The sequence below is a fragment of the Bradysia coprophila genome, unplaced genomic scaffold (genome assembly GCF_014529535.1).
Source record: "Bradysia coprophila strain Holo2 unplaced genomic scaffold, BU_Bcop_v1 contig_732, whole genome shotgun sequence".
NCBI classification, from domain to species: Eukaryota; Metazoa; Arthropoda; class Insecta; order Diptera; family Sciaridae; genus Bradysia; species Bradysia coprophila.
The window spans coordinates 407,378-430,884 of record NW_023503972.1 but is presented as its reverse complement, the minus strand read 5'-3'; the positions used below and the strand labels follow the sequence as shown (position 1 = coordinate 430,884).

The window sequence follows — 23,507 nt, the reverse complement described above, 5'->3', positions numbered from 1 at the left end:
ATTGTTGTTAGATTAAGTTTCAACATACCTCGAGTAGCGATCCAGCGCTGTTCACGGTAAACGTGATTTGTTTAATATACAATGCACGCTTACTATGAACCGGGGAGTAAAAAGGGGGATCCAAGTGGATAAGTCCCACTGTCAGCGGTTCAACGTTCAAACTCTACTGGTTATGTGCACAGGCACCAGCTCTTGATATGTCACGGTCACGGTCACGGTCACTAGAAATAGACGCATTTCGAAAGTTCGTCTATTTTGGATTTTAGTAGCTTTCAGTTAAAGAATCACTAGAAATAGACGGATTTCGAAAATTCGTCTATTTTGGATTTTAGTAGCTTTCACTTCAGCTAAAGAATCACTAGAAATAGACGGATTTCGAAAATTCGTCTATTTTGGATTTTAGTAGCTTTCAGCTAAAGAATCACTAGAAATAGACGCATTTCGAAAGTTCGTCTATTTTGGATTTTAGTAGCTTTCAGCTAAAGAATCACTAGAAATAGACGGATTTCGAAAATTCGTCTATTTTGGATTTTAGTAGCTTTCAGCTAAAGAATCACTAGAAATAGACGGATTTCGAAAATTCGTCTATTTTGGATTTTAGTAGCTTTCAGCTAAAGAATCACTAGAAATAGACGCATTTCGAAAGTTCGTCTATTTTGGATTTTAGTAGCTTTCAGCTAAAGAATCACTAGAAATAGACGGATTTCGAAAATTCGTCTATTTTGGGTTTTAGTAGCTTCGCTGAGGAATCACTATAATGTCTCCCTGAATCATGGAGGTCACATATAGCAGATGTTGCGAATATAATCAGAAGAGAAGGCAACGCATGACGTTGCAAAGTTCTAAAAGAACAGGTCAGTGCCTAATGTTAAGAAAATCTAGGTCCTTAAAGGACCGGGTTAAGAATCCTGAGTCGATCACGAAGACAGGCAGTGGCGGCCAAATTTTCTAATGATGCCTCTGCACGAAGTCAGAATAAAATTTTCTGCATACTTACAATTATATGGCAAATATCCATGTTCAGAACCTAGAAAACACTCAAGAAGCCGGCTGGCCCGGTATACAGTGGATAAAAATTTCACAAAACTATCCCTTCTAAGGCGTTGAATGAGCCACTAGAAAGTTTTGATACCACTGCCTTCCAGAGGCAACTTAAGGCCTGCAAAATCTACTGTTTTCTCTCTAAATTTTGACATTATAATTGTATAACGAACGCAGCTCCAAAATCTTTAAAAAAATGGCGTTCAGTCAAAATCATATGGAATGAAAGTTTCTTGTGAGAAAAAGTACTTCGTGGTTTATTTTCTTCAATTCTACGTAAAATAGTGAAATTAAGTGGTAAATAATCAATCGCAAGACGTGTGCATTGTGTTGAAGTGCATCCGTAATTGCGTAATGTTGGAGAAATGATATACAATGGGGTCAACTTTAGAAATACTCAGTCAGTTTTGGGCCAGTATTTGTGGTGGATATTTCTTCGATCCACATCAAAACACATTTTGCAATGCAATTCATTTGTATTTGTGGCTATTCTTGTTGGTAACGCCGTTCGTATCCTTTCTGGTAAGTAAGATTTTCTTGGCGATGGGGGAGCACAAAGAAAATAATTGCTGGTTGGATGGTGATTTTTCCACAAGTGAACGGTGAATGTCAATGCATGAATAACAATGAGTCAGAGTGTGTGTATGGGAAAAGCAATGACTGATATTATGTCGAGTTCACAGTTAAAATCGTTAATCAAACAGTAGATTATCGACGTTCAATTAACGAAAGCATTCAAGTTATAGTTGTAAGGCCCACAGCACCCACTGAAAATCCAATTTTATCTTGTCTGCAAAGTAAACGATTTCGACATGATTGTTTACATAGCAATTCTTCATTATGTTTACTAGAACTTTCACTTTCAAATCAGCCAAAAGGAAGTGGTTAATTTATCTATGATGAAAGAAAACAAAACGAGCCAAGTTTAAAGTAGTATCGGTGATCACCATCTGGCCATCCAAATTTCTTCACAACTACGTTCACAACACGCAATTAATAGAAAGTCTTCAGTCAATTGAACACTGTTGTGTCCCTGAAGTTTGCCCTACATTTCCATGTCAACATTTTCATTATTCATGACTTTTATTCGTAGTGTCACAGAGCTAAATGCTACTGGACTGAACAAAGCGTCCCTAGTACGCCCCTAAGTGTAGCGAATGCTAATTAATATTGAGAGAAACTGATGAGTTATTCTATATGTTCACGGAGTGTCGATTGTGTGTTGTTAAAATTACGGTGATAAACACATCTTATCAAGACCGTATGACCGTATCATAGGCAATAAGATACTAAAGATTGTAAATTCTATTCCGATGCACATCGACACAGTCGATAACATTTGTTTAGTTGTCGTCATATTTCGAGTGTTTCAAAAAAGCGACGGTGAATCGACGGTCTATGTATTGTATTTTAACGATGAATGAGTTCTTACTCCGTGACCTTTTCACTGTTGAGTTCATTGAATCCATGAAACCTCAACACCTTACGTAGCCGAAATGGGAATATCATAAAGTGTGGTGTTCTTTGAACGTTAAAAGTCCTATTTTCTCGTAATAATTAATGACCTGAAAGTGTGAGCTGCCGTTGGAGTTTGCCATCAAATACAATTATTAAACGTAAAGCTTGTGCAGAATCAGAAACAGCTGAACATTTCCAGATGGTCGACAAAGACAATATCTTTGTATCGACAACAATTCAAAGGCAAGCTACATGCAGTGAACCAACGCACTGACAGTGCGTTGAGTGAACACATATGTTAAGGTCATCCATGTACGCACATAATACACTCGGTGTTTAAAATGTGTTTTGATTGTAAATTTTACAAGTTGGGTATGTTTATTGATCAGCTGGTGAAGTTCAGCTCTTGCTGATTCTGCACAAGCTTTACATTTAATAATTGTACTTAGATTTATGAAATAGATGGTCCATTCAATGTCCATATTCCACGTCAATATTTGTTGTTGTTCCACAAATGTAGGCAGATACAGTTTTCAGATCAATTCAAGTTTCTAACAAACATTTCATCCATTTCCTTTACAGTACTTTCCCGAAGCACTAACAACATGGGGACTGTATGTCCTTTCGACATTAATTGTCATCACCGCAGTGAAATTATTGAATCTGGCGTTGCATGTAATGTACGACGAAGCTCAGATAGTGTCGGATACAAGCCTCAAGAAATCGACAAAAAATCTGAGACAAGCACCGACGTAAGTGAAGTTTTTGAATTTAAAAAAATATTCAGATGGAGACCGAATTTCTGTTTTGTTTTTGGCACAGTGACGAAGATGGGGGCATCGAAATGCAAGTTATGCAAGTGTTAGGAGATCCGTCATCAAGAACTTCTGCTGAAAATAACATCAGCAATGACCTTAGTCAAGCAAATAGTGCAATTTCGATTGATTTTCCGGAACAAATGACCAGCACAATCGGTTTGGCTGCTTCATTCAATCAATTAATTTTCTCGATTTAATTGCCCTCCATTTTAGATCTCAAAGTTGATGTTCATCGGAAGAACAGCTCTGAATCCAGCGAAAGTATTGGTGCCATCGGTCACTCGCAAAAACCGTTCTCCGCATCCGACGCACCATTACCAAAGGAATCGAATCGACGGTCGTTAAAAATCAAAAGTAAGTCTGAAGAAACGCCAGCGACGACAAAGCGCAGTCCCACATCGGACGACAGCGATATTGCAAAGGCTGAAGAAGTTTTCGATCAAATTCGTGACATTAGACAGCAACAGAAAGCACGTCTTCCGAGTAAATATCGTCGACAATTGTCCATTCATTCGGAGCAAACTGGTATGGGTCTGGTATTTAGCGGTGAATCTGCGCCCAGTTTGAAATTACAGCGTCATCGTAGCTCTGAGGCCAACGAGGAGCATCGGCATAATCGACACAATCGACATGATCGGCACAATCAAGGCTTTTATCACAAAAGTTCGCACCAACTACAATCGGTTCCGTCGGACCTTCGCTACTATATTCGAGCCGATGAAGAGAAACAGAAATTGGGTTTGAATCAACCGAACGTGTCGATGCGCAAGGATTCGAACTCAACAATGTCAGCCATTCAATTGTCAACGGTGAGTGGCCCATCTTCGGGTGGAATGTTCAGTTCGTCAACACGACTGCGCAGACACTCAACTACAACTGGAAAGCCTTCAATGCGTCGCATAAAGAGCGCAGCCTTAGAAACTTGTTGTGCCCAACCATCCGTGTCCAATTTGTCAGCCCATCCGAACAGTGTGGAAACCATCGGTGGCCAGACCCTCATAAATCCACAACATGCAGTATTACCACCTCCCAGTAAATCGTTGATTCGAAATCAACATTCAAATTTGTATTCAAAGGACAATCCTCTGTACAGTTGCACAAAGGACAACCAATCAGCCTCGAAAAACACGTCACAGATAATCGAACCTGTCTATCCAATCGCTGAGCAAGCAGATGAACGCTGCACTAACGACTGTTTTATGTACAATTCGGGTAGTGATGATGATGATGATGAAGATGATGAGGACGATGAGGAGGAGGAGGAGGAGGACGACGACGAAGAATTACCGGATGATAAGCGACAGCGTTGCTCAACGACTAGTGAATCAGATATTGATCGTCCACCAACACAATCGACAGACTCCGATACAGAAAATAATGGATCAAGATCACCACTGCTGGATATGAAAACGCGCAATGAATCCACAATTCTACCTTCGACGGAAAAGAAAACTCTAACGCAACCGGAAAAATTAAAGAAATCTTCTCCATCTGAAGAAGAGGCCATTGCCACGGCCACTGTTCTAGCTAAATCCGAGAATGCCAAAGGCGAAGATTCTGGTTGCCCATCAAGTGACTGTGCAAGTGCTAGCTCGAAGGATTTACTACTGACACAAGACACTAACGAGTCGAAAAAGCAGACCGAAAGAATGTGGTTCGACTTTAGCATGGACTCAAACAACATTTCTGTAGATGTTACAGATCCGGGAGAAGGCAGCTCCAAAATGGTTAGTGGTACAACCGGTAAAGAGCCGAAAAATCTTGGAGCAATTCCGAAAACGTCGGTCGGTGGTTCTGCGCGAAAACATCAGTCACGCGATCGTTACTACGACGAGGTCGATGAAATTATACGAAATAATGAATTGAGTGTGGGTAAAACGTCTAGTCACACATCATCAGCTGCTTCGTCAACCCGATGCAGCGGAGCGAGTTACGAATATGAACGTCCACCGATCGACGTTCTACATGAAACTGGCGATGGTTGCGGCTGGATACTACAAAGTGCATTATCAAATAATCCAATACTAGCTGCAGCCCGAGGAGATCCTCCACCGTTGTTGCCTGTTTATAATTCACGGCAATCGAGTATGTTTCCCGTGGCGCGTCCACCCGGTACTTTCTTGAATCGTACGCGACATCATCCACCAATGATACGTCGTGAAACACGAGGTCGTCCCCAAAATTCGTCTTTCGACACAACCGTCAGCTCGAGGGATGAGGAAAATTCATCACGTGTTGTGTCTGGCTGGGAATATGATAATTTCGAAATGCAACACTCGATCAACGCTGACATTCTGCTCAAGCAGCTGATGGAGCACAATAAAACGAATTTGTCGGACATTGTTCAGCAAGCGGAGGGTAGCATACCGATTAGTGAATTTAGTGAATCAGTGTTCCGTGAGTGTTGGCGACATTACACATTGCCGCCGGAGAAGCCAGTGCAACCGAAACGATTTTACAAATTTCCGTTTCATTGTTTCGGTAAACATGAACTCAAAATTTCGATGGATCGTCTACAGCTGCTAGCAATGTTTGATCGGGATTTGGGCTGGTTTCCGGCCATTTTAGCAATCATTCTTGCCTCATTGGTTTCCATATTGGGTTCGATTGTGCTACGTTTGAATATCTACAAAGATATTTTCGCCTTCATCTTTTGCTTCGTAATCGCTGGCAGTCAATACTCATTGCTGAAGAGCGTTCAACCGGACGCAGCATCGCCGATTCATGGCTTCAACAAAACCGTTGCTTATTCTCGTCCAATTTACTTCTGTCTGTGTTCATCATTGTTAATATTAGCCAATCATTTGATCAGTGACACCAACAGTACCTACGGCACCATCATATTATTCAACATTCCCATTGCTCCGAACGAGGTGTTTCGATTAGTGCAGTACATGATGTCAATGATTTTGTTGATGATGCCAATATTCTTCAGTCTTGGACTGTTTCCACAAATCAACACATTCCTCATCTACATGCTGGAACAGATTGACATGCATTTATTGGGTGGAAATGCGGTGTGCAGTTTGCTATCTGCATTCCTAGGCGTACTACGTTCTATGTTGGCATGCTTTATATTGTATGGACCGGTGTTCGGTGGACTGTCGGAACCGCGAGGCTCGCAACACATTTTATTTTCCATTTTTTGTGCACTACTCATTGCCATATCGTATCATTTGTCGCGCAGTGCTAGTGACTTTTCGTGCATTTGGAGCTTAATCAAATCCAGTTTGTTCATCCACACGGACGATGACGATGACGACAAGGAACCGTCAAATGAAACCGAACAAGTCGATCTAGACCACAAGAAAACGGATAGTGAAACGCAACCGGTGAATGTAAAAGGTTCCGATTCGGATAGCACAAACAAAGACTGTGATCTGGAAGATCCATTGCCGCGAAAGCTTCAATCGACCGTGAATTCTCGATTAAAGAATGACTTTCTTGTGTGTATTGTGATGGGTGTCTTAGTGTTCAGCTTACACTGTACAACTGTGTTCACCGTGTTGCAACCGGAGTTGCTTGATATTATTTGTAAAATTGCGGCCCAATTAGGCTTTGTGTTACACTATTTTGTGCCGCAGATGCGAAAACATTTGCCGTGGTTGTGTGTGGCGCAACCGGTATTGAAGCAAAATGAATTCGGACAGTTTGAGGCGAGGAATGCAGCTAAAATTATGTGGTTCGAGAAGACGTACGTGTGCATCTGTTTTTTTGAGAGAAATATCCTATATCCTCTACTGTTCCTGAGTGCATTGACTGAAAATTCGACGGTTATTGCACAAAAATTTGGCGTGGCACTCGGATCGGCAATTATAGTCGTGTGTGGACTGAAGTGTAAGTTTTTCTTAGTTTTAGATTTTTTGAATTACATTTTTGACTCGTTGAAAATATATTGGGGATGGGTCGCTCACTTTCACTTTCGTAACTTTTGTCCGTGTGTTACCTTGTTCCCTGCTTAACGGAGCCTATTTTCAAGAAAACATTTTGTTGGAAATGCTTTTCAGAAATTCGAGAACTGTTTCCAAGAAAATTCGAGAAAATAGATTCTGTTTCCTTGGAGTGACTTTCACCGGAGACTGTATCAGGACAGGATAATTTCAAAATCGACGAAATTTGATTAAAAGATCGCATTTCGAATCGACGTAGTGGTGGAAAAGCGATATTTTTGCGTACACTTCAGATGCATATAAAGTGGAGCTCGTGACAGGTCCAGCAAAATTAACTCAATCGTCTTATAAAGACGTAGGCAGTAGATCGAATTTAGTATGATTTGTAGACTTTCCTTTGCTCATATAGCACTGTAGAAGCGAACGTATTTATAAATACATCTCTAAACTGGTCTTGAAGTTGCACCATTTGGAGATACGTTACGTTATATCTTCTACCTTAATTTGACTTTTTGCGATGAAAATAAAATAAGTTTATTGAAAGATACTGGCAACCCCAATAAGAGAAATCTTTGGGAAAACTAAAGTTGATCTCGGATTTATTGTATGAGGGCATCTGTTAGGGTGGATCAATTTTAAAATTTTAGTTTTTAATCCAAAAAGTTACAAAGCTGGCCGAGTCCGGTTATTTTTCCGAAACAGTATTTTACATGACAGTGGATGAAAAGTAGAGTTTTCGTGTGAATTTTGTTGTTCCGAGGCGAAGCCGAGGTCAATAAACACATGAAAAGTAGACTTTTCATTTTTATCACGAGTTATATAATAGATTTTACTTGATGTGATGGCGTCGAAAGTATAGTGTTAAGGGTGCCCCATCAGGGCCTATTTTACGGAAACATGTTTCTCAAGTTTTTAAAAGTTTCAAAAATGTTTCTTAAAGTTTCTTAAGGAAACTTTTCTAGAAACTTTAAGAAACTTTGAGAAACTTTAAGAAACTTTTCAGAAACATTTTGGAAACTTTCAAAAACATGAGAAACATGTTTCCGTAAAATAGGTCCTGTGCCCCATCATGTAATTTTTGAGTAGACGAAATATAAAAACACGAAAATCGATGAAACTGGGACTTCGTAACTTCGTTGATTTCAGTCCAGAATAGTCCGAATAGACCTGCTAGTGATTAGTTAGTGGATTCGCATCTCTCAAGTTTGTAGAGAGTCAGTCAAAGTAGCCCAATCCATTCACCCTATCTTTGGGTTTTTCCCATTTATGGGACGTGCGTACATCGGATCTATTTATATGAACCGAGAGACAGAAGCTTTAATTGTCTAAAGTGGCATTAAGAATTAACTCCGGCAAATTTCAAATGACTATTTCGATAAGACGACAACTCAGAACTTATTGTCTGTGGGCTCGTTAGAAAGCCACTGACATTACCTCTACAACGACATGTAGCACTTAACGGAAAGAGTCACTTAGCATGGATTAGTATCACTTCGAAGTTATCCATGGATTTCTGAAGACTTAAAGAATTAGGCAGAATGTATTACTTAGCAGGGATGTGGAGTCTAACGTAATATAAATAATGCCGCGCTTATGTAGTTTTTGTATTAATGATTGATAAAATGCATACAAAAGACGCTTGAATTTATATTTGATAAAAATCATTGTTCGCGCATGCTCAATTGTAAGAGTTACACGCATCATAAATTCTCCACCACTGTGTTTTGTCGGTGAGGTCACACACTACGTATCGCAATAGTGAATTTTCTGAATCCCCGTTTACTTGAACACATCTTCCGTCAATTGCGGTAACCACGATAAATATCTCTTCCTAGCAATACAGTGGTGTCACTAGTTGGTTGAAAATAGTTTGTTTATAGACGTCGTCACTTACCTCAACAATAACAAATCCCCAGTTATGTATTGGGTCATCAACACAACCGCATTGCGTAATGCCACCGTACCCCTGTAGATCCCAGTTGGCCATACACTGCCTGCTAAATCCTTGGTTGACCAATGTCTATTGATAAGATTGACCGACTATACACATGACGTACGAGAAGTGTTTTCTTCACAAACCTTACGCCTTAGAATCCAGTAGTGGTGATTGTTGTTACAGGTGCAGGTGCCTGAAACTACTTTGGCCCAATCAGCATTGCTGTTATTTAAAATGACTGCACACTTCCCAGTAAAGGGGTTTTGAATTTGAAAACGACCGCTCGGGAACCTAGGAGCTGTACAATTATAACATTAAGGCTTTTGGAAAATAATAAACGCACATCTACTAACGCTGTCCGCAAGGATTTTCTATGATTTTCCATTTCTGTGATTCATCTCCACCGTAACAATCCCATTGAACGATTCTACCGTTTAGCCCTTCGTGCAGACATTTTCTAGTATGTTGATTTATGAAATGGTAACTGCCATCCTGGTTAAACGATTATAGCGTTCAATTATTCAATTTATCCATTCTGTTTGCGGAGAAGTGCGCTTACTGTGCCTTCAATAAAATTCCATTTTTGCCACCTTAAGTTTGTAAAGCCATAGTTTCCAACAGTTTTACCGTTGCCAAGGTATCCAAAGAGTTCGTCCATGTATCCAAACCTAGCTAATTCGTTGATCACTTGCTACTTAACCGAATGAGTAATTGATCATCTAACCACGCTGCCATGTTATTGTTATGTATAAGGACGCAACGTTTGATCTGCACAGGAATTTCAATTCTACGAAATCAAGAAAATATTTTCGCTACGGCTCGGCTCGATATATGCGAGTTTTTGGTTCAATGTGAGTGAAAGGGATTTCTTGCTCGGTTTGGTGGTGTGAACTATCTCTGGAGAAGGAAATTTAATTTTTGGATCTGAGTTGCCTTTGAATGTGGAAATTCAAGTCATTGGATGTTTTGTTCGCTGTTTTTGTTTTCCTGTCGATCGCTGGTTTTGAGTTTTAACGTTTAAGTGATACTGAGTGTTTCCCCGTGACAAAAATTTCATGTTTGAGTTTGAGTGTTCAGACAAAGCGACGTTTTGAGGCGCAGAGTTTGCTGACTGGTTGAGTGTGAGTCTGCTTGAAATTTCAATTTCATTGAGTTTGTTGTATACGTTCGTATGTGATTTTTCTTGATTTTCTTGTGTTTCTGCTGCGTTAGGGTTTTCAGAGCAGCATCCCGTTATGATTCATTGTTTCCATCAGAAGATGGCATTTCCTCTATGTAAACGATTCTATTACTTGTTCAACCGAATGGTTTACTGCTGTCTCGTGTAACGGACCAGTGGAAGCGACTGATGATGGTTAGACCACGCTAACCACTGACCGCCACTGGATCCGGAGGTCGAAACAGATTTGTTCTTCTTTGATTCGCTTCACGCGAACCATGGGAAAGGGAAGAGCGAAGCTCTGTTCGTTGATTTACAATTACTTCCTTAATTTTTAGATTGCTTTGTAGGTATTACAGGTCTTAGTTGTCCTCGTCCGAGCTTCATGTGTGTATTTGCAGCCCGTTACCAAATCGTAACGTGAAAGAAGCCTGAATTCATATTGTTCCTTATGGCATTATGTTGTGTTGATCGAATGTTTTCCTTAATTTGATTATTTTCCTTATGGCATTATATTGTGTCATATTGTATTGGACGAATGGTTTGCTTTAAATTGATTTTGATCTGAGCTTTGAGATTGTAGGTATTTCAGCAATCAGAATTTTATTTTGAGCATTTGAGATCTAGACTTTGATTTCTTAGGCATTTCAGCTCTTAGATTAGATTTCATAGGCAGGCATTATAGTATTTGTGATCGTCCTGAGCTTTGTGTATGTATCCTCAGCCCGTTGCCAAATCGTAACGTAAAAAAAGCCAGGATTCAATTATGTTGAATTATCTTCTACTCAATTATGTTGAATTATCTTCTACTAATGATGATTATCTGTGTTTCGGCTGTTCATACATATCCGAAGTCTCTGTAGTTAATTAAGTGATTCCAAACGTCCTGTATAAGGACGCAACGTTTGATCTGCACAGGAATTTCAATTCTACGAAATCAAGAAAATATTTTCGCTACGGCTCGGCTCGATATATGCGAGTTTTTGGTTCAATGTGAGTGAAAGGGATTTCTTGCTCGGTTTGGTGGTGTGAACTATCTCTGGAGAAGGAAATTTAATTTTTGGATCTGAGTTGCCTTTGAATGTGGAAATTCAAGTCATTGGATGTTTTGTTCGCTGTTTTTGTTTTCCTGTCGATCGCTGGTTTTGAGTTTTAACGTTTAAGTGATACTGAGTGTTTCCCCGTGACAAAAATTTCATGTTTGAGTTTGAGTGTTCAGACAAAGCGACGTTTTGAGGCGCAGAGTTTGCTGACTGGTTGAGTGTGAGTCTGCTTGAAATTTCAATTTCATTGAGTTTGTTGTATACGTTCGTATGTGATTTTTCTTGATTTTCTTGTGTTTCTGCTGCGTTAGGGTTTTCAGAGCAGCATCCCATTATGATTCATTGTTTCCATCAGAAGATGGCATTTCCTCTATGTAAACGATTCTATTACTTGTTCAACCGAATGGTTTACTGCTGTCTCGTGTAACGGACCAGTGGAAGCGACTGATGATGGTTAGACCACGCTAACCACTGACCGCCACTGGATCCGGAGGTCGAAACAGATTTGTTCTTCTTTGATTCGCTTCACGCGAACCATGGGAAAGGGAAGAGCGAAGCTCTGTTCGTTGATTTACAATTACTTCCTTAATTTTTAGATTGCTTTGTAGGTATTACAGGTCTTAGTTGTCCTCGTCCGAGCTTCATGTGTGTATTTGCAGCCCGTTACCAAATCGTAACGTAAAAGAAGCCTGAATTCATATTGTTCCTTATGGCATTATGTTGTGTTGATCGAATGTTTTCCTTAATTTGATTATTTTCCTTATGGCATTATATTGTGTCATATTGTATTGGACGAATGGTTTGCTTTAAATTGATTTTGATCTGAGCTTTGAGATTGTAGGTATTTCAGCAATCAGAATTTTATTTTGAGCATTTGAGATCTAGACTTTGATTTCTTAGGCATTTCAGCTCTTAGATTAGATTTCATAGGCAGGCATTATAGTATTTGTGATCGTCCTGAGCTTTGTGTATGTATCCTCAGCCCGTTGCCAAATCGTAACGTAAAAAAAGCCAGGATTCAATTATGTTGAATTATCTTCTACTAACGAGAATAAGAATATTTCAGACACATCATGAACAGATTCACCATATTAAGGTTGATTGCATAAATAGAAGATAATTCAACATAATTGAATCCTGGCTTTTTTTACGTTACGATTTGGCAACGGGCTGAGGATACATACACAAAGCTCAGGACGATCACAAATACTATAATGCCTGCCTATGAAATCTAATCTAAGAGCTGAAATGCCTAAGAAATCAAAGTCTAGATCTCAAATGCTCAAAATAAAACTCTGATTGCTGAAATACCTACAATCTCAAAGCTCAGATCAAAATCAATTTAAAGCAAACCATTCGCCCAATACAATATGACACAATATAATGCCATAAGGAAAATAATCAAATTAAGGAAAACATTCGATCAACACAACATAATGCCATAAGGAACAATATTAGTAGAAGATAATTCAACATAATTGAATCCTGGCTTTTTTCACGTTACGATTTGGCAACGGGCTGAGGATACATACACAAAGCTCAGGACGATCACAAATACTATAATGCCTGCCTATGAAATCTAATCTAAGAGCTGAAATGCCTAAGAAATCAAAGTCTAGATCTCAAATGCTCAAAATAAAATTCTGATTGCTGAAATACCTACAATCTCAAAGCTCAGATCAAAATCAATTTAAAGCAAACCATTCGTCCAATACAATATGACACAATATAATGCCATAAGGAAAATAATCAAATTAAGGAAAACATTTGATCAACACAACATAATGCCATAAGGAACAATATGAATTCAGGCTTCTTTTACGTTACGATTTGGTAACGGGCTGCAAATACACACATGAAGCTCGGACGAGGACAACTAAGACCTGTAATACCTACAAAGCAATCTAAAAATTAAGGAAGTAATTGTAAATCAACGAACAGAGCTTCGCTCTTCCCTTTCCCATGGTTCGCGTGAAGCGAATCAAAGAAGAACAAATCTGTTTCGACCTCCGGATCCAGTGGCGGTCAGTGGTTAGCGTGGTCTAACCATCATCAGTCGCTTCCACTGGTCCGTTGCACGAGACAGCAGTAAACCATTCGGTTGAACAAGTAATAGAATCGTTTACATAGAGGAAATGCCATCTTCTGATGGAAACAATGAATCATAATGGGATGCTGCTCTGAAAACCCTAACGCAGCAGAGTTTATGCTGTTGAAATACGTTAAAAAATCCTTAGGTCGGTAAATTCACTAATCCAACCACAATTAACTGTTTTTTGGTCAGGGAGTAAATCATTGTTATAGTGTGCCTTGAAAATGGACAATCGCGAAAAAAATTTTTTGCTCCGAAATTTTTAATTATTTTAACTAACTCTGTGGGAAGAATGGATGACTGATGTACCAATGGTGAATGAAAGACCCGCATGAATGGTACTGGACTGAATTCAGATGAATCCGGAACGCGGAGCAGCGCAATTTTCTCTGAAGAAAGCTCTGACCCCGGTTGATGACGATACGGTTTGTAAATGAAGGCGATTCTCGGTACGTACGGTGTAGTTTGGTCTGTGCTCTGTCAGGCATTTCTTAAAAGGAACATTCCCTTGTTTTGGCGTGCCATTGTCAGCAACTATGTGAAAATTCTGGCGAAGCTATCTTTTATCGCTCAAGGACCTGACAAAAGGAGTCTATATTCCGTGGGTTGTCCCAACGTTTTTTTCTTTTCGTTTTCGATGTTCGTGTCTATGCCTATAGAAGCAACATTGCCTATATAACTCCTCTTTAAGTTTCCTGAGCGCATATGACATCATTTCGTCGTAATTTTTCGATAATGTTGACGAACGATGCTTTTCTTCATGTCATCCGGAAGGCTTGAAAAGGTCTTGAAAAGGCTAGAGAAGATTTTGTGAATGTAGTCTTACGGGTGAATGGGAGTGTACCGGCCTAGGAAAATGACGCGAGTGCAGCGGGCGAAATGGAGTTCACTAGTAAACGTTCAGACGTTTGAAGTCTGTTCCTTTGGAGTGACGCGGAAAAAGGCAGAGGAAAAAGTATGTGTTGACGAAGGCTACGCTATTTCAGCTTTTCCGAAGTGTGTTTACGGTTTTCTAGTTTTTCAATGAATTCTCGATTGTAGACCCGTTTTTCCGTTGTCTTCCGATTGTCTAGAGAATTACTCGGGCACGAATGATTCGTTTGATGTCGAGTAGAAAGACTGGTGTTTGTAGATCAACGTTATAATTCAAACTGATTTTTTTATTTTTTTTTGTACGGACGACAATGCAGTGGTTTACATCAGTTAAGGACGTTGTTGGCTGTAAGGATTATGCGTGAAACACAACTGTTCTGAACAGATTACTGATCATTTTACCATTTTTAATTTACTGGTAATTTCCTGATTTCTGGTTATTTCCCGATTTCTAGTTATTTGCCGATTGCTAGTCATTTCCCTGTTTCTGGTCGTTTCCCGATTTTTGGTCATTACAAGATTTCTTGTCGTTTTCTCATTTTTAGTGATTTCGCGAATTCAGTCTGCTTCCGTGTTTCTAGTCATTTCCGAATTTTCCCGGTTTCTAGTAATTTCCCGATCTCCATCCATTTCCCGATTACTGGTCCTTTCCCGATTTCTGGACATCACCCGATTTCCTCCTTCCTTCCTTTTGAGGTAGTAAGTTGTTGTTGTGAACGTTGGAAAGTTTTCTGTTTCGTGTAAATAGCCTCAATGCGAGCAGCGCGCACTCTACGGATAGTAGCGGCAGAGTCGAAATTTTGCTTGATTTTTGCAAGTGGTTCCAGGTGGTTCCGGGTGGTACCTGTGGTCCAATCGAAAAGTGATGTATGGAAGGTGCCCCTTATTTTTGATAATGTACAAGTCGTCCATACATCATTTTGTCCAAAAACTTCAAATTTAGCCGATATAATTTTGGGTCATTTTGACTCTGCCGCTGTTGTCCGTGGAGTGTGTGTTGTTCGTATTGAGGGTATTTAGTTTCGTGGAGTTACTTTAAAGTTTTAAAGAAGTTAACTGGATCCCGAGTACTAGCTTACGATTCGACGGTGGTTTGAATGGTTAAATGTAATGAAAATGTTCATGTTTTTTAGTATTTAACGTAAAGTGGTCGTGGGTTCATCTCCCTCGTTGTCGACAGTCTGGTCCACGAACAGTTTAGTGAGCCCGCGACGCTCTTAGGCACGAATGGCGTAAGGTGCACTCTTTCCATCGAAAACAAGAATCAGGCCAGAATGACCAGTGAAAGTCGACACATGGCTGGAAGTCGATGAACTAAAGTTTACAATTGTGTTATGCTTGAGACGAACCTATGACAATTAAATGTCACAATTCATAGCTTACAAATGATGATGAGTGAAGTAAAAATGAAATAAGAATGACGCGATAATGGTAAGGCAAGATCAAAAGATAATTTGTAAAGTGTGAGCAGGAATGAGGTAATTTGATATGAATGTTGTTACTATGAATGAACCTGTAGCTAGTCCGATCACTTTGTCGAGCGACGGTGATTGTTGTTAGATTAAGTTACAACATACCTCGAGTAGCGATCCAGCGCTGTTCACGGTAAACGTGACTTGTTTGACATACAATGCACGCTTACTATGAACCGGAGAGTAAAAAGGGGGATCCAAGTGGATAACTCCCACTGTCAGTGGTTCAACGTTCAAACTCTACTGGTTATGTGCACAGGCACCAGCTCTTGATATGTCACGGTCACGGTCACGGTCACGGTGAAACATTTTTAACGCGTGAACATATTTTCAACGCGTGAAAATATTTAAGAAACTATTTAAATATTTTTCCATTAAAATAATCCCGAGCAGAGCCGAGAACTACACTAGTAGTAGTTAATTATAACAATAATTTCATTGCTATTTTCATCACAGTTCGTTACAATCATTTCACCCTTTTTCCTTTTATTTTCATTTGATTTAATCATTTCTCTTTCTTCATTTTGTTTTATTGATTACAAACTCACTTAATTTTATCTCAAAATCTTTCGTTATTTTTTCACTTTTTTATTTCCACCGGCATTTTGTTGTTTCAATCCAATGTAAAACATCATGCTTCTTGTCACTTTTTTGTCAATCACACCCCTCCTCAACAAAAAAGAAGTTTTTCCGAAATGAACCCAAAAAATAAGAACGCACATCGATTCAGGGACTTATTGTAAAATCAGTAAAATCGGTCGGGTTCCTTCCCCATACAAAATTTTTCACCCTTCTGAAACCGTTTTGTCACAAACGTTCAGTGAGTTTTTATTTTACAGTCAGATAGGTCATATCTTTCTAATGATACCCATTCAATGTGTTTTATTAGAGAAAAGTCGCTTTGTTGACTTGAAAATTGTCCGTGTTCTTTTTTGAGTGATGAATTCCACTCAATGAGCTGTCGATTTTTTATGTTTTCTGTTTCTTTTCCGTTTTCTGTTTTGAAAATTGTCGTGAATCACCAGCCACACAAGCTTCGAAGATTTTTTTTTTAAGTGGTTTTGGCTTCTATGGGTCGAATAGTTAGTTTAGTCCTGAAACAACCCAAGACAAGAGTTTCTGACCGAAGCTATTCAAACAATCTTAGGTTCGAGTAGCTTTGGTCAAAAGCGCTTGTCCCTAGTGAAAGTGAAAATTTTGGATTATTGGAAAGAAAATCTTTTTTTTTTCGGAAAAATGATCAGGGTACTACGCTCCGTTCTAAAACACTTTTTGCTTCTTGGATTATTTTTTTTTTAAATCGATTCACCCTGACTTTATATTCAAAATGAAAAGACTTTAAGCTTTTGGAGGAATTGGAGAGAAAATTATGGAAATGTGGAAGACGATCTTATGAAATTGCATTTCTTAGTGTAATCGGAATCCACATCAACTCGAGTAGTGAGAACAAGCAGAAGTGTCTGAAAGATATTTATTCTCTTTCACGATTAATTTGACCTATTTGATTTTTCCCTGTTCAAATGAGAAACGTAATCGGAACGAGCCCGTACCTGTACTGTTCGCACTCGAAGTAAGATCTAATTTTAAATCGTTCTTTTTTACAGGCGTTCGTAGCTCCTATTCGGATCCATCAAGTCAATACATAATCGTGTTATTTTCTGTGTTACTGTTTGGTAGAGACTTTACAACGGCTAGTGAAACGTTTCTCGTGGACTATTTCATTGTCGCCATTATTTATAAGAAAATCAGCGAATTTCTACTCAAAGTAAGTTGATCTAATTGCCGTAAAATAACTTCCAATCTCACACCCTCCTGCAGTTACAGTTCATTGTAACGTACATCGCACCCTGGCAAATCACATGGGGTTCAGCGTTCCATGCATTCGCTCAACCGTTCAGTGTACCACATTCGGCAATGTTGTTTTTACAAGCTGGCATCAGTGCCCTGTTGTCCACACCACTGAATCCTTTTTTAGGTAAATTTGAATTTTCGTTTGATCGTTTGCCTGTCCTCTAATCAATTTGATTTTATCTGCAGGAAGTGCCATATTTTTGACATCATATGTTCGTCCCATTAAATTTTGGGAACGTGACTACAACACACGTCGTATTGACCATTCGAATACCAGGCTTGTGTCGCAGCTGGAACGAGATCTGGGCGCTGATGACAACAATCTGAATAGCATTTTCTACGAGCATTTAACTCGGTCACTGCAACATTCCCTGTGCGGTGATTTGCTGTTGGGACGTTGGGGAAATGTTAGTCAAGGCGATTGTTTTGGTAAATTTAGCTCAAAATCGATTTTGTTGTTTGGAACTAATTTTTCGTTCCCAACTCCAATGCAGTTCTCGCATCAGACTACCTCAATTGCTTGGTTCACGTAATCGAATTGGGAAATGGATTGTGTACGTTCCAAATGAGAGGCCTAGAATTTCGCGGCACATACTGCCAACAAAGAGAAGTGGAAGCCATATCGGAGGGTGTCGAAGAGAACGAAGGATGTTGTTGTTGTTCTCCCGGCCATATTCCACATTTGCTCAGTATGAATGCCATGTTTTCGACCAGATGGCTGGCCTGGCAAGTTGTTCAATCCAAGTATATTCTGGAAGGATATTCGATATCTGATAATTTGGCACAGGCGACATTGCAAGTGTTCGAATTTCGCAGGGTGTTGATTACTTACTACATCAAGGTTAGTGTTTGCGATTGATTTCAGGGTCAGGGTGACCATTCGAATACTTACTTTACTCATCCGCAGAGCATCATTTTCTACACGATTCGATCACCCAAATTGGAGGAATGGTTGGAATCGTCAGCCATCCAAGATTCCCTACAGCACACACTGGAACGGCAGTTCGTTGATCTCGATCCGATTTTCAACCACAATTTAGATGCAGACTTTGAGAACCGAGCTTCCGGAATAACTCGTGCAAGTTTCTGTGATGTGTACATGGACTGGATTGAATTTTGCTGTATGAAACGTGCGGTACATCAACAGGCCGCGGAGAAAACGGAAAACCAGCCTAGAACCACGTCATCTACAAATGTATCGAAGGGACCATCACCGTGGTCTTCGAACAATCCTACACCATCTCCTAGAGATAATGACAAGCCAGTCGATGGGAAGAACAATAATGTTGGCGAAGCTAACAATCGACGGACGGTTATCCATACAGTGAGTTCATTTGAACAATTTCCTGTGTTCCAATTTCAAATTTTTTTTATTGTTTAGAGTCGTGATTCACCTTTGATCTCGTTGCTTCTTGCATTGGGTCTTTTGGCCCGCAGAACTCTAGCCACTGCCAGGTGAATTAAATGAATGACTAACGTTATCCTCATCAAAATCTAACATTTTTCTTCGTTTACAGTAACAGTTCATTAGTCACAAACGTCGAGTTTTTTCTGCATGGACTGCACGCACTATTCAAAGGAGACTTTCGTATAACTTCACCTCGCGACGAATGGGTGTTTGCTGATATGGATCTGCTGCACAGTGTTGTTGCTCCTGCTGTGAAAATGGCACTGAAATTGCATCAAGACCATTTTCTCAGTCCCGAAGAGTATGACGAAGCCTTTGCCTTATATGATGCCATCACAACCCATTCAAGAGAATTGGTAATATCCCATGAAGCCGATCCACTGTGGCGAAATGCTGTGCTTCGTGGTGCACCGAACCTGTTAGCTCTGCGCCATGTCATGGAAGATGGTTCCGACGAATATCGATTGATTCGTCTGACGAAAAGATTCCTTAGCTTCCGGGTGATCAAATTGAATCGTGAATGTGTGAGGGGACTGTGGGCTGGACAGCAACAAGAATTGATTTATTTACGGAATCGTAATCCGGAACGTGGAAGTATTCAGAATGCTAAACAGGCTCTGCGGAACATCATCAATTCGTCTTGTGATCAGCCGATAGGCTATCCGATTTATGTGTCACCGTTGACAACGTCATACGCAGAAACAAATGAGCAGCTGAACAGTATCGTTGGTGGTGCAATAACGTTAGAAAAGATTCATAAAATGGTGGTTGGATTTTGCCAACGTGTACGGCAACGCTGTCGTGAAGGATGTAGCAGCGGTAGTGCAACATTGGATACGGAAGCTGACATACAAGGTGTTTATTGCAATGCTCCTACACCGAACAATACTCTGTCTGGAACGACAGGCACATTATCCTACGGTAGTCAAAGTCTATCGGGTGCCGGCAATCGTGGTAGTTTAGCTAGTATGGGTAAGCCGACGAATTCGGCTCTTTTTGCGAATCTGTTAAATCGTGAGCGCGAACGTGATAGGGAAACCGAACGCGATAGTATCAGGGAAAGAGGCACCAAACGACGTAGTTCTGGCATCGCCAAAGCGGAACGTGATAATGATAGAAGAGCAACGTTACCTGCCACTGCCACCGGTTCAAGTGATCGTGATCTAACTGTCAAAGAGACTGCCACTGGTGATGCAAAGAGTCATCCAAATGCTAACGAATCGTATGTGATGATGACGTCGTTTTTAAAGCCGAACAGCTCGTTCTCGTCTGGTCATTTGGGAGCACGAAATACATCGGCCAATTCACGGAATGTTTGCATCAGCATGGATCGTAAATCGAAATCAGAAGAGCGACAAAGTAGCCGTGAACGTATCGGCGGTGACAGTGAACAACTGGCAGCGGCATTTTCACCGCCTCACATTGAATACCAAAAGAAAGTGATAATAGTCGATTCGAGCGAAATCTACGATTGCCTGGACCTAGGCCGTCGAATCGATGTAGTGTGGCCAAATGAAATGATGCGACTGTGCGGCGGACGATCATCATGGGCCGACTGGAAGCCGCAAGAGGGTATGGTTGGGTATGTAGTTCACTATTGGGTGCCCAATCACCCGGACAACTATTTCCGATCCAATTTCAATCGAACGCTGTTCCTGATTCAAATCGGTGATAAGTACGTTCCCGTTGGTGAGAATGGTGTCAAGGAGTACAATACGGTCGGATCGGATGAACGCATTAAAATTGTGCATATGCCGAAGGAGGAATTGAAATTGGATGTGGATGAGCACGACATTTTGGAAGAGAAAAGCGAAGGTGAGAGTGTCACCGAAGATTATGTATTGTCGGCGGATCATAGTGCGTGAAGTTGTCACGATGCTGTGCCACATTATCGACAAATAAAATAACTCCAATGTGCATAGTGTAAATAGTGTAAAAAGAGAGTACTAGTGACGTCCGGTTGGTTAGTTTTAGGTGTAGCTAGGACCGTTTTTTTATTTTGAAAGAAACCAATTTTATGAAGTACATGCCAAATAATATTTTAAATTAATTTTTTTGAAATTTTGTGTAATGCAAAATGCTGAATATTGTAAGCTGTCTGTCGAAACAAGAAATTTTTAATGTTGTCTCATCGTCATCATCGGATGTGGTAAGAAGTTTTATTTTTTTTTAAATCAAAATTTAATGTAATTTAACCAGATGAATAATGTAACACCACTTCCATTTAGCCTGTTTATTCCACTCGAAATCGATTTTTTAAACTCTAGAGCGACATGCTTCATTACACCAAATCACCTCGTTGACGACTTACTCGGATAGATGTACGTGGTCTAAGCGAATAAATTGTGCGATCGACAAATTCAAAAACGAAAATTGCGATTTTCTGATTGTGTTACATCAGTGGCGGGTCCGCTTATGAGAGAATAAGTTTCAGCTAGTATGAGTGTTGCTTAATACTTTTATATACTTCTCCACAGAAAACCGTTCATTTCATCAATAAAGCATTTTTTCGGTGCCCTCGGCACGATTTCACGTGGTTATTGATCTCGACTTTGCCTTGGATCGACAAACTTTATGTGAAAACTAGACTTTTGAACTTTTCTGTCCTTGGGACTAAAATATATATTTCCAAATGGAGTGCAAACGGTTGCAGTACTATTGTAAATGTTTTTGCACCCGAGTGTGACAGGACGCTAAAACAACATACGTAATGCGACTGTCTAAACCTGAGTGCAAATAATATTTGTAACAGTCATACTGACACTATTTGCACCCGGGTGTATCAGTGATCCCTTTTAACAAATACGAAGATCCAGTCAAGACATTCCCAAAAACTTTCATATGGTTCTTATCGTTCTCATCCTCTTTTCTGATTGACAGATGACAGATAGAAAAGCGACTCGCTCAAATGTTTGTATAAAAACATCCGCAGGAACATGCTTTGTGTCCATTTAGCCCTTCGCATAAAGCTCTCGTTTAAGCTTTTCTCAAAACAGTCGATTCAATTTTTTCAATTCATCTTTTACATTCAGCGCAGCAAATGAAATGGATTTGGATAGACAATCGGAAGTGTTCATTCAACGCACTGCAAGAACAGGCAAAGGAACCGATTCTGTTAACTGTCATTTGACCTCTTATTTTTGTATGGAAAGTCCGTAATGCAGTGGCTTATACCAACAAAACTGAATTTATATCAGAATTTTGGACCACTGCGTCGTGGAGGCAACTTATTTAAATTCGGTTCTTTTGCCTGTTCTTGGAGTGCGTTACTTCATCTCATTCTTCTCATCACTATCACTAAACTATCTTATGTTGATTTACGACTCGTATCGGCTAATTTTCTGTAATACTCTAAAAAAAATCAACATGCACAACAGCAATGGTGTATGTACTGTGTGCTTACCCTAACTCTTCTAACTATAAACTTCGTCCAGATGGCTTAATCTTACATTTAAATCACATTCGTTGAATGCATCGTCATACTTTCGTTAAACTTTTTAATTTTATATTTTCATAAATCGGTCACTTGTTGAGTAATTTTTTGCTGTTGTAGTTGCTTGTTACCGTTACAATCTCCAATTGAATGTGGATGGAAAAACTTTTATCCGCAATATGAGTCTGATTTTTCGAAATTTTCTTGTTTTAATTTTTGGTGTATTATGCGTGAATGTTTCTTTGCCGATTTGCTTTTGTTGTTTGTTTGATTTTTGTGATAAATAATTTTTTGTTTGTCAAATTTTTTGAAATATTTTTTTTTGTAATACTTTTTAAATAGGGAAATTTTTTTATCTCGTTTTTTATACTTGTACATAACGAAAATAATTATAAATAGGAAACATTTTTTTTAGCTAAATCAAATGATATATAAAAGGAAAGATCACTTCAAAAAAAAGAAAACAAAGAGAGAAAATAAGAAACATTATATGAAAGAAAAATTAATCTTCCGTCACAAATTTCATAAAAAAATAATTGCGACCATCAACTTGATTAAAGCAAAACCTTTTTTAATAAAACAAAAAACCTAAAAAAAAACGTTTTTAACATTAAAAAACAATAATTTTTTATAGTAAAAAATTAATTCAATAAAAAAGTGTAAATAAACTACAAAATAAACACAACAAAAAAAAATCGATTATAGTCTTCAAACTAAAGTAGATCGATTAGTAAATAGACCTTAGGGTGTACCGATGTTAACCACTTTAACATCCATTTCCAGTGCTATTTACAGCTTGTCAGATCTAATCTTTCCAGGGACAAAACGTTTTCCCGAATTTTACTTCACCTTTCCAAATTTTTACAAAATTTGCAAAATTAAGAAAAGGAAAATGTAGAAAATTGAAGTAAATGTTTACCAAAAATAGTCCCCGAATCTTTCTCATCACTTTTTCTTTTCACTTAATTTTTCAGTTTTCAGTTTCAAATGAATTTTCAGGGTGCAGCCTGACAAAACGTCTGAGACGCTTGGG

General features: G+C 39.3%; 2 protein-coding genes across 2 annotated transcripts; one reads left to right on the top strand and one right to left on the bottom strand.

Annotated features, from left to right (window-relative positions):
* Nucleotides 1-1,227: 1,227 nt before the first annotated feature.
* On the top strand, nt 1,228-21,102 carry LOC119084159 (protein pecanex). Its single transcript, XM_037194011.1, has 11 exons — nt 1,228-1,563; nt 3,082-3,251; nt 3,322-3,473; nt 3,531-7,154; nt 17,387-17,547; nt 17,601-17,757; nt 17,820-18,062; nt 18,128-18,474; nt 18,541-18,957; nt 19,015-19,088; nt 19,151-21,102. Exons 1-11 carry the CDS (start codon nt 1,417-1,419, stop codon nt 20,904-20,906), a joined length of 7,248 nt encoding a protein of 2,415 aa, XP_037049906.1. The 5' UTR covers nt 1,228-1,416; the 3' UTR covers nt 20,907-21,102.
* Nucleotides 8,809-9,830, bottom strand: LOC119084160. The gene is made up of 5 exons (XM_037194013.1): nt 9,703-9,830; nt 9,497-9,635; nt 9,287-9,441; nt 9,102-9,227; nt 8,809-9,038 (listed from the first exon to the last, which is right to left on the bottom strand). The coding sequence occupies exons 1-5, from the start codon at nt 9,799-9,801 to the stop codon at nt 8,886-8,888; spliced, it is 672 nt and encodes a 223-aa protein (XP_037049908.1). The 5' UTR covers nt 9,802-9,830; the 3' UTR covers nt 8,809-8,885.
* Nucleotides 21,103-23,507: the final 2,405 nt, after the last annotated feature.

What these genes read in the sequence shown, in the direction of transcription:
- LOC119084159 (XM_037194011.1), top strand. Translation starts at nt 1,417, where the DNA reads ATGGGGTCAACTTTAGAAATACTCAGTCAGTTTTGGGCCAGTATTTGT. An exon ending in AGTCGTGTGTGGACTGAAGT is followed by an intron (nt 7,155 to 17,386) that starts GTAAGTTTTTCT and finishes TCTTTTTTACAG; the next exon opens with GCGTTCGTAGCTCCTATTCG. An exon ending in ACCACTGAATCCTTTTTTAG is followed by an intron (nt 17,758 to 17,819) that starts GTAAATTTGAAT and finishes TTTTATCTGCAG; the next exon opens with GAAGTGCCATATTTTTGACA.
- LOC119084160 (XM_037194013.1), bottom strand. Translation starts at nt 9,801, where the DNA reads ATGGACGAACTCTTTGGATACCTTGGCAACGGTAAAACTGTTGGAAAC. An exon ending in GGAATTTTATTGAAGGCACA is followed by an intron (nt 9,636 to 9,702) that starts GTAAGCGCACTT and finishes TCGTTTAACCAG; the next exon opens with GATGGCAGTTACCATTTCAT. An exon ending in AGAAAATCCTTGCGGACAGC is followed by an intron (nt 9,442 to 9,496) that starts GTTAGTAGATGT and finishes ATAATTGTACAG; the next exon opens with CTCCTAGGTTCCCGAGCGGT.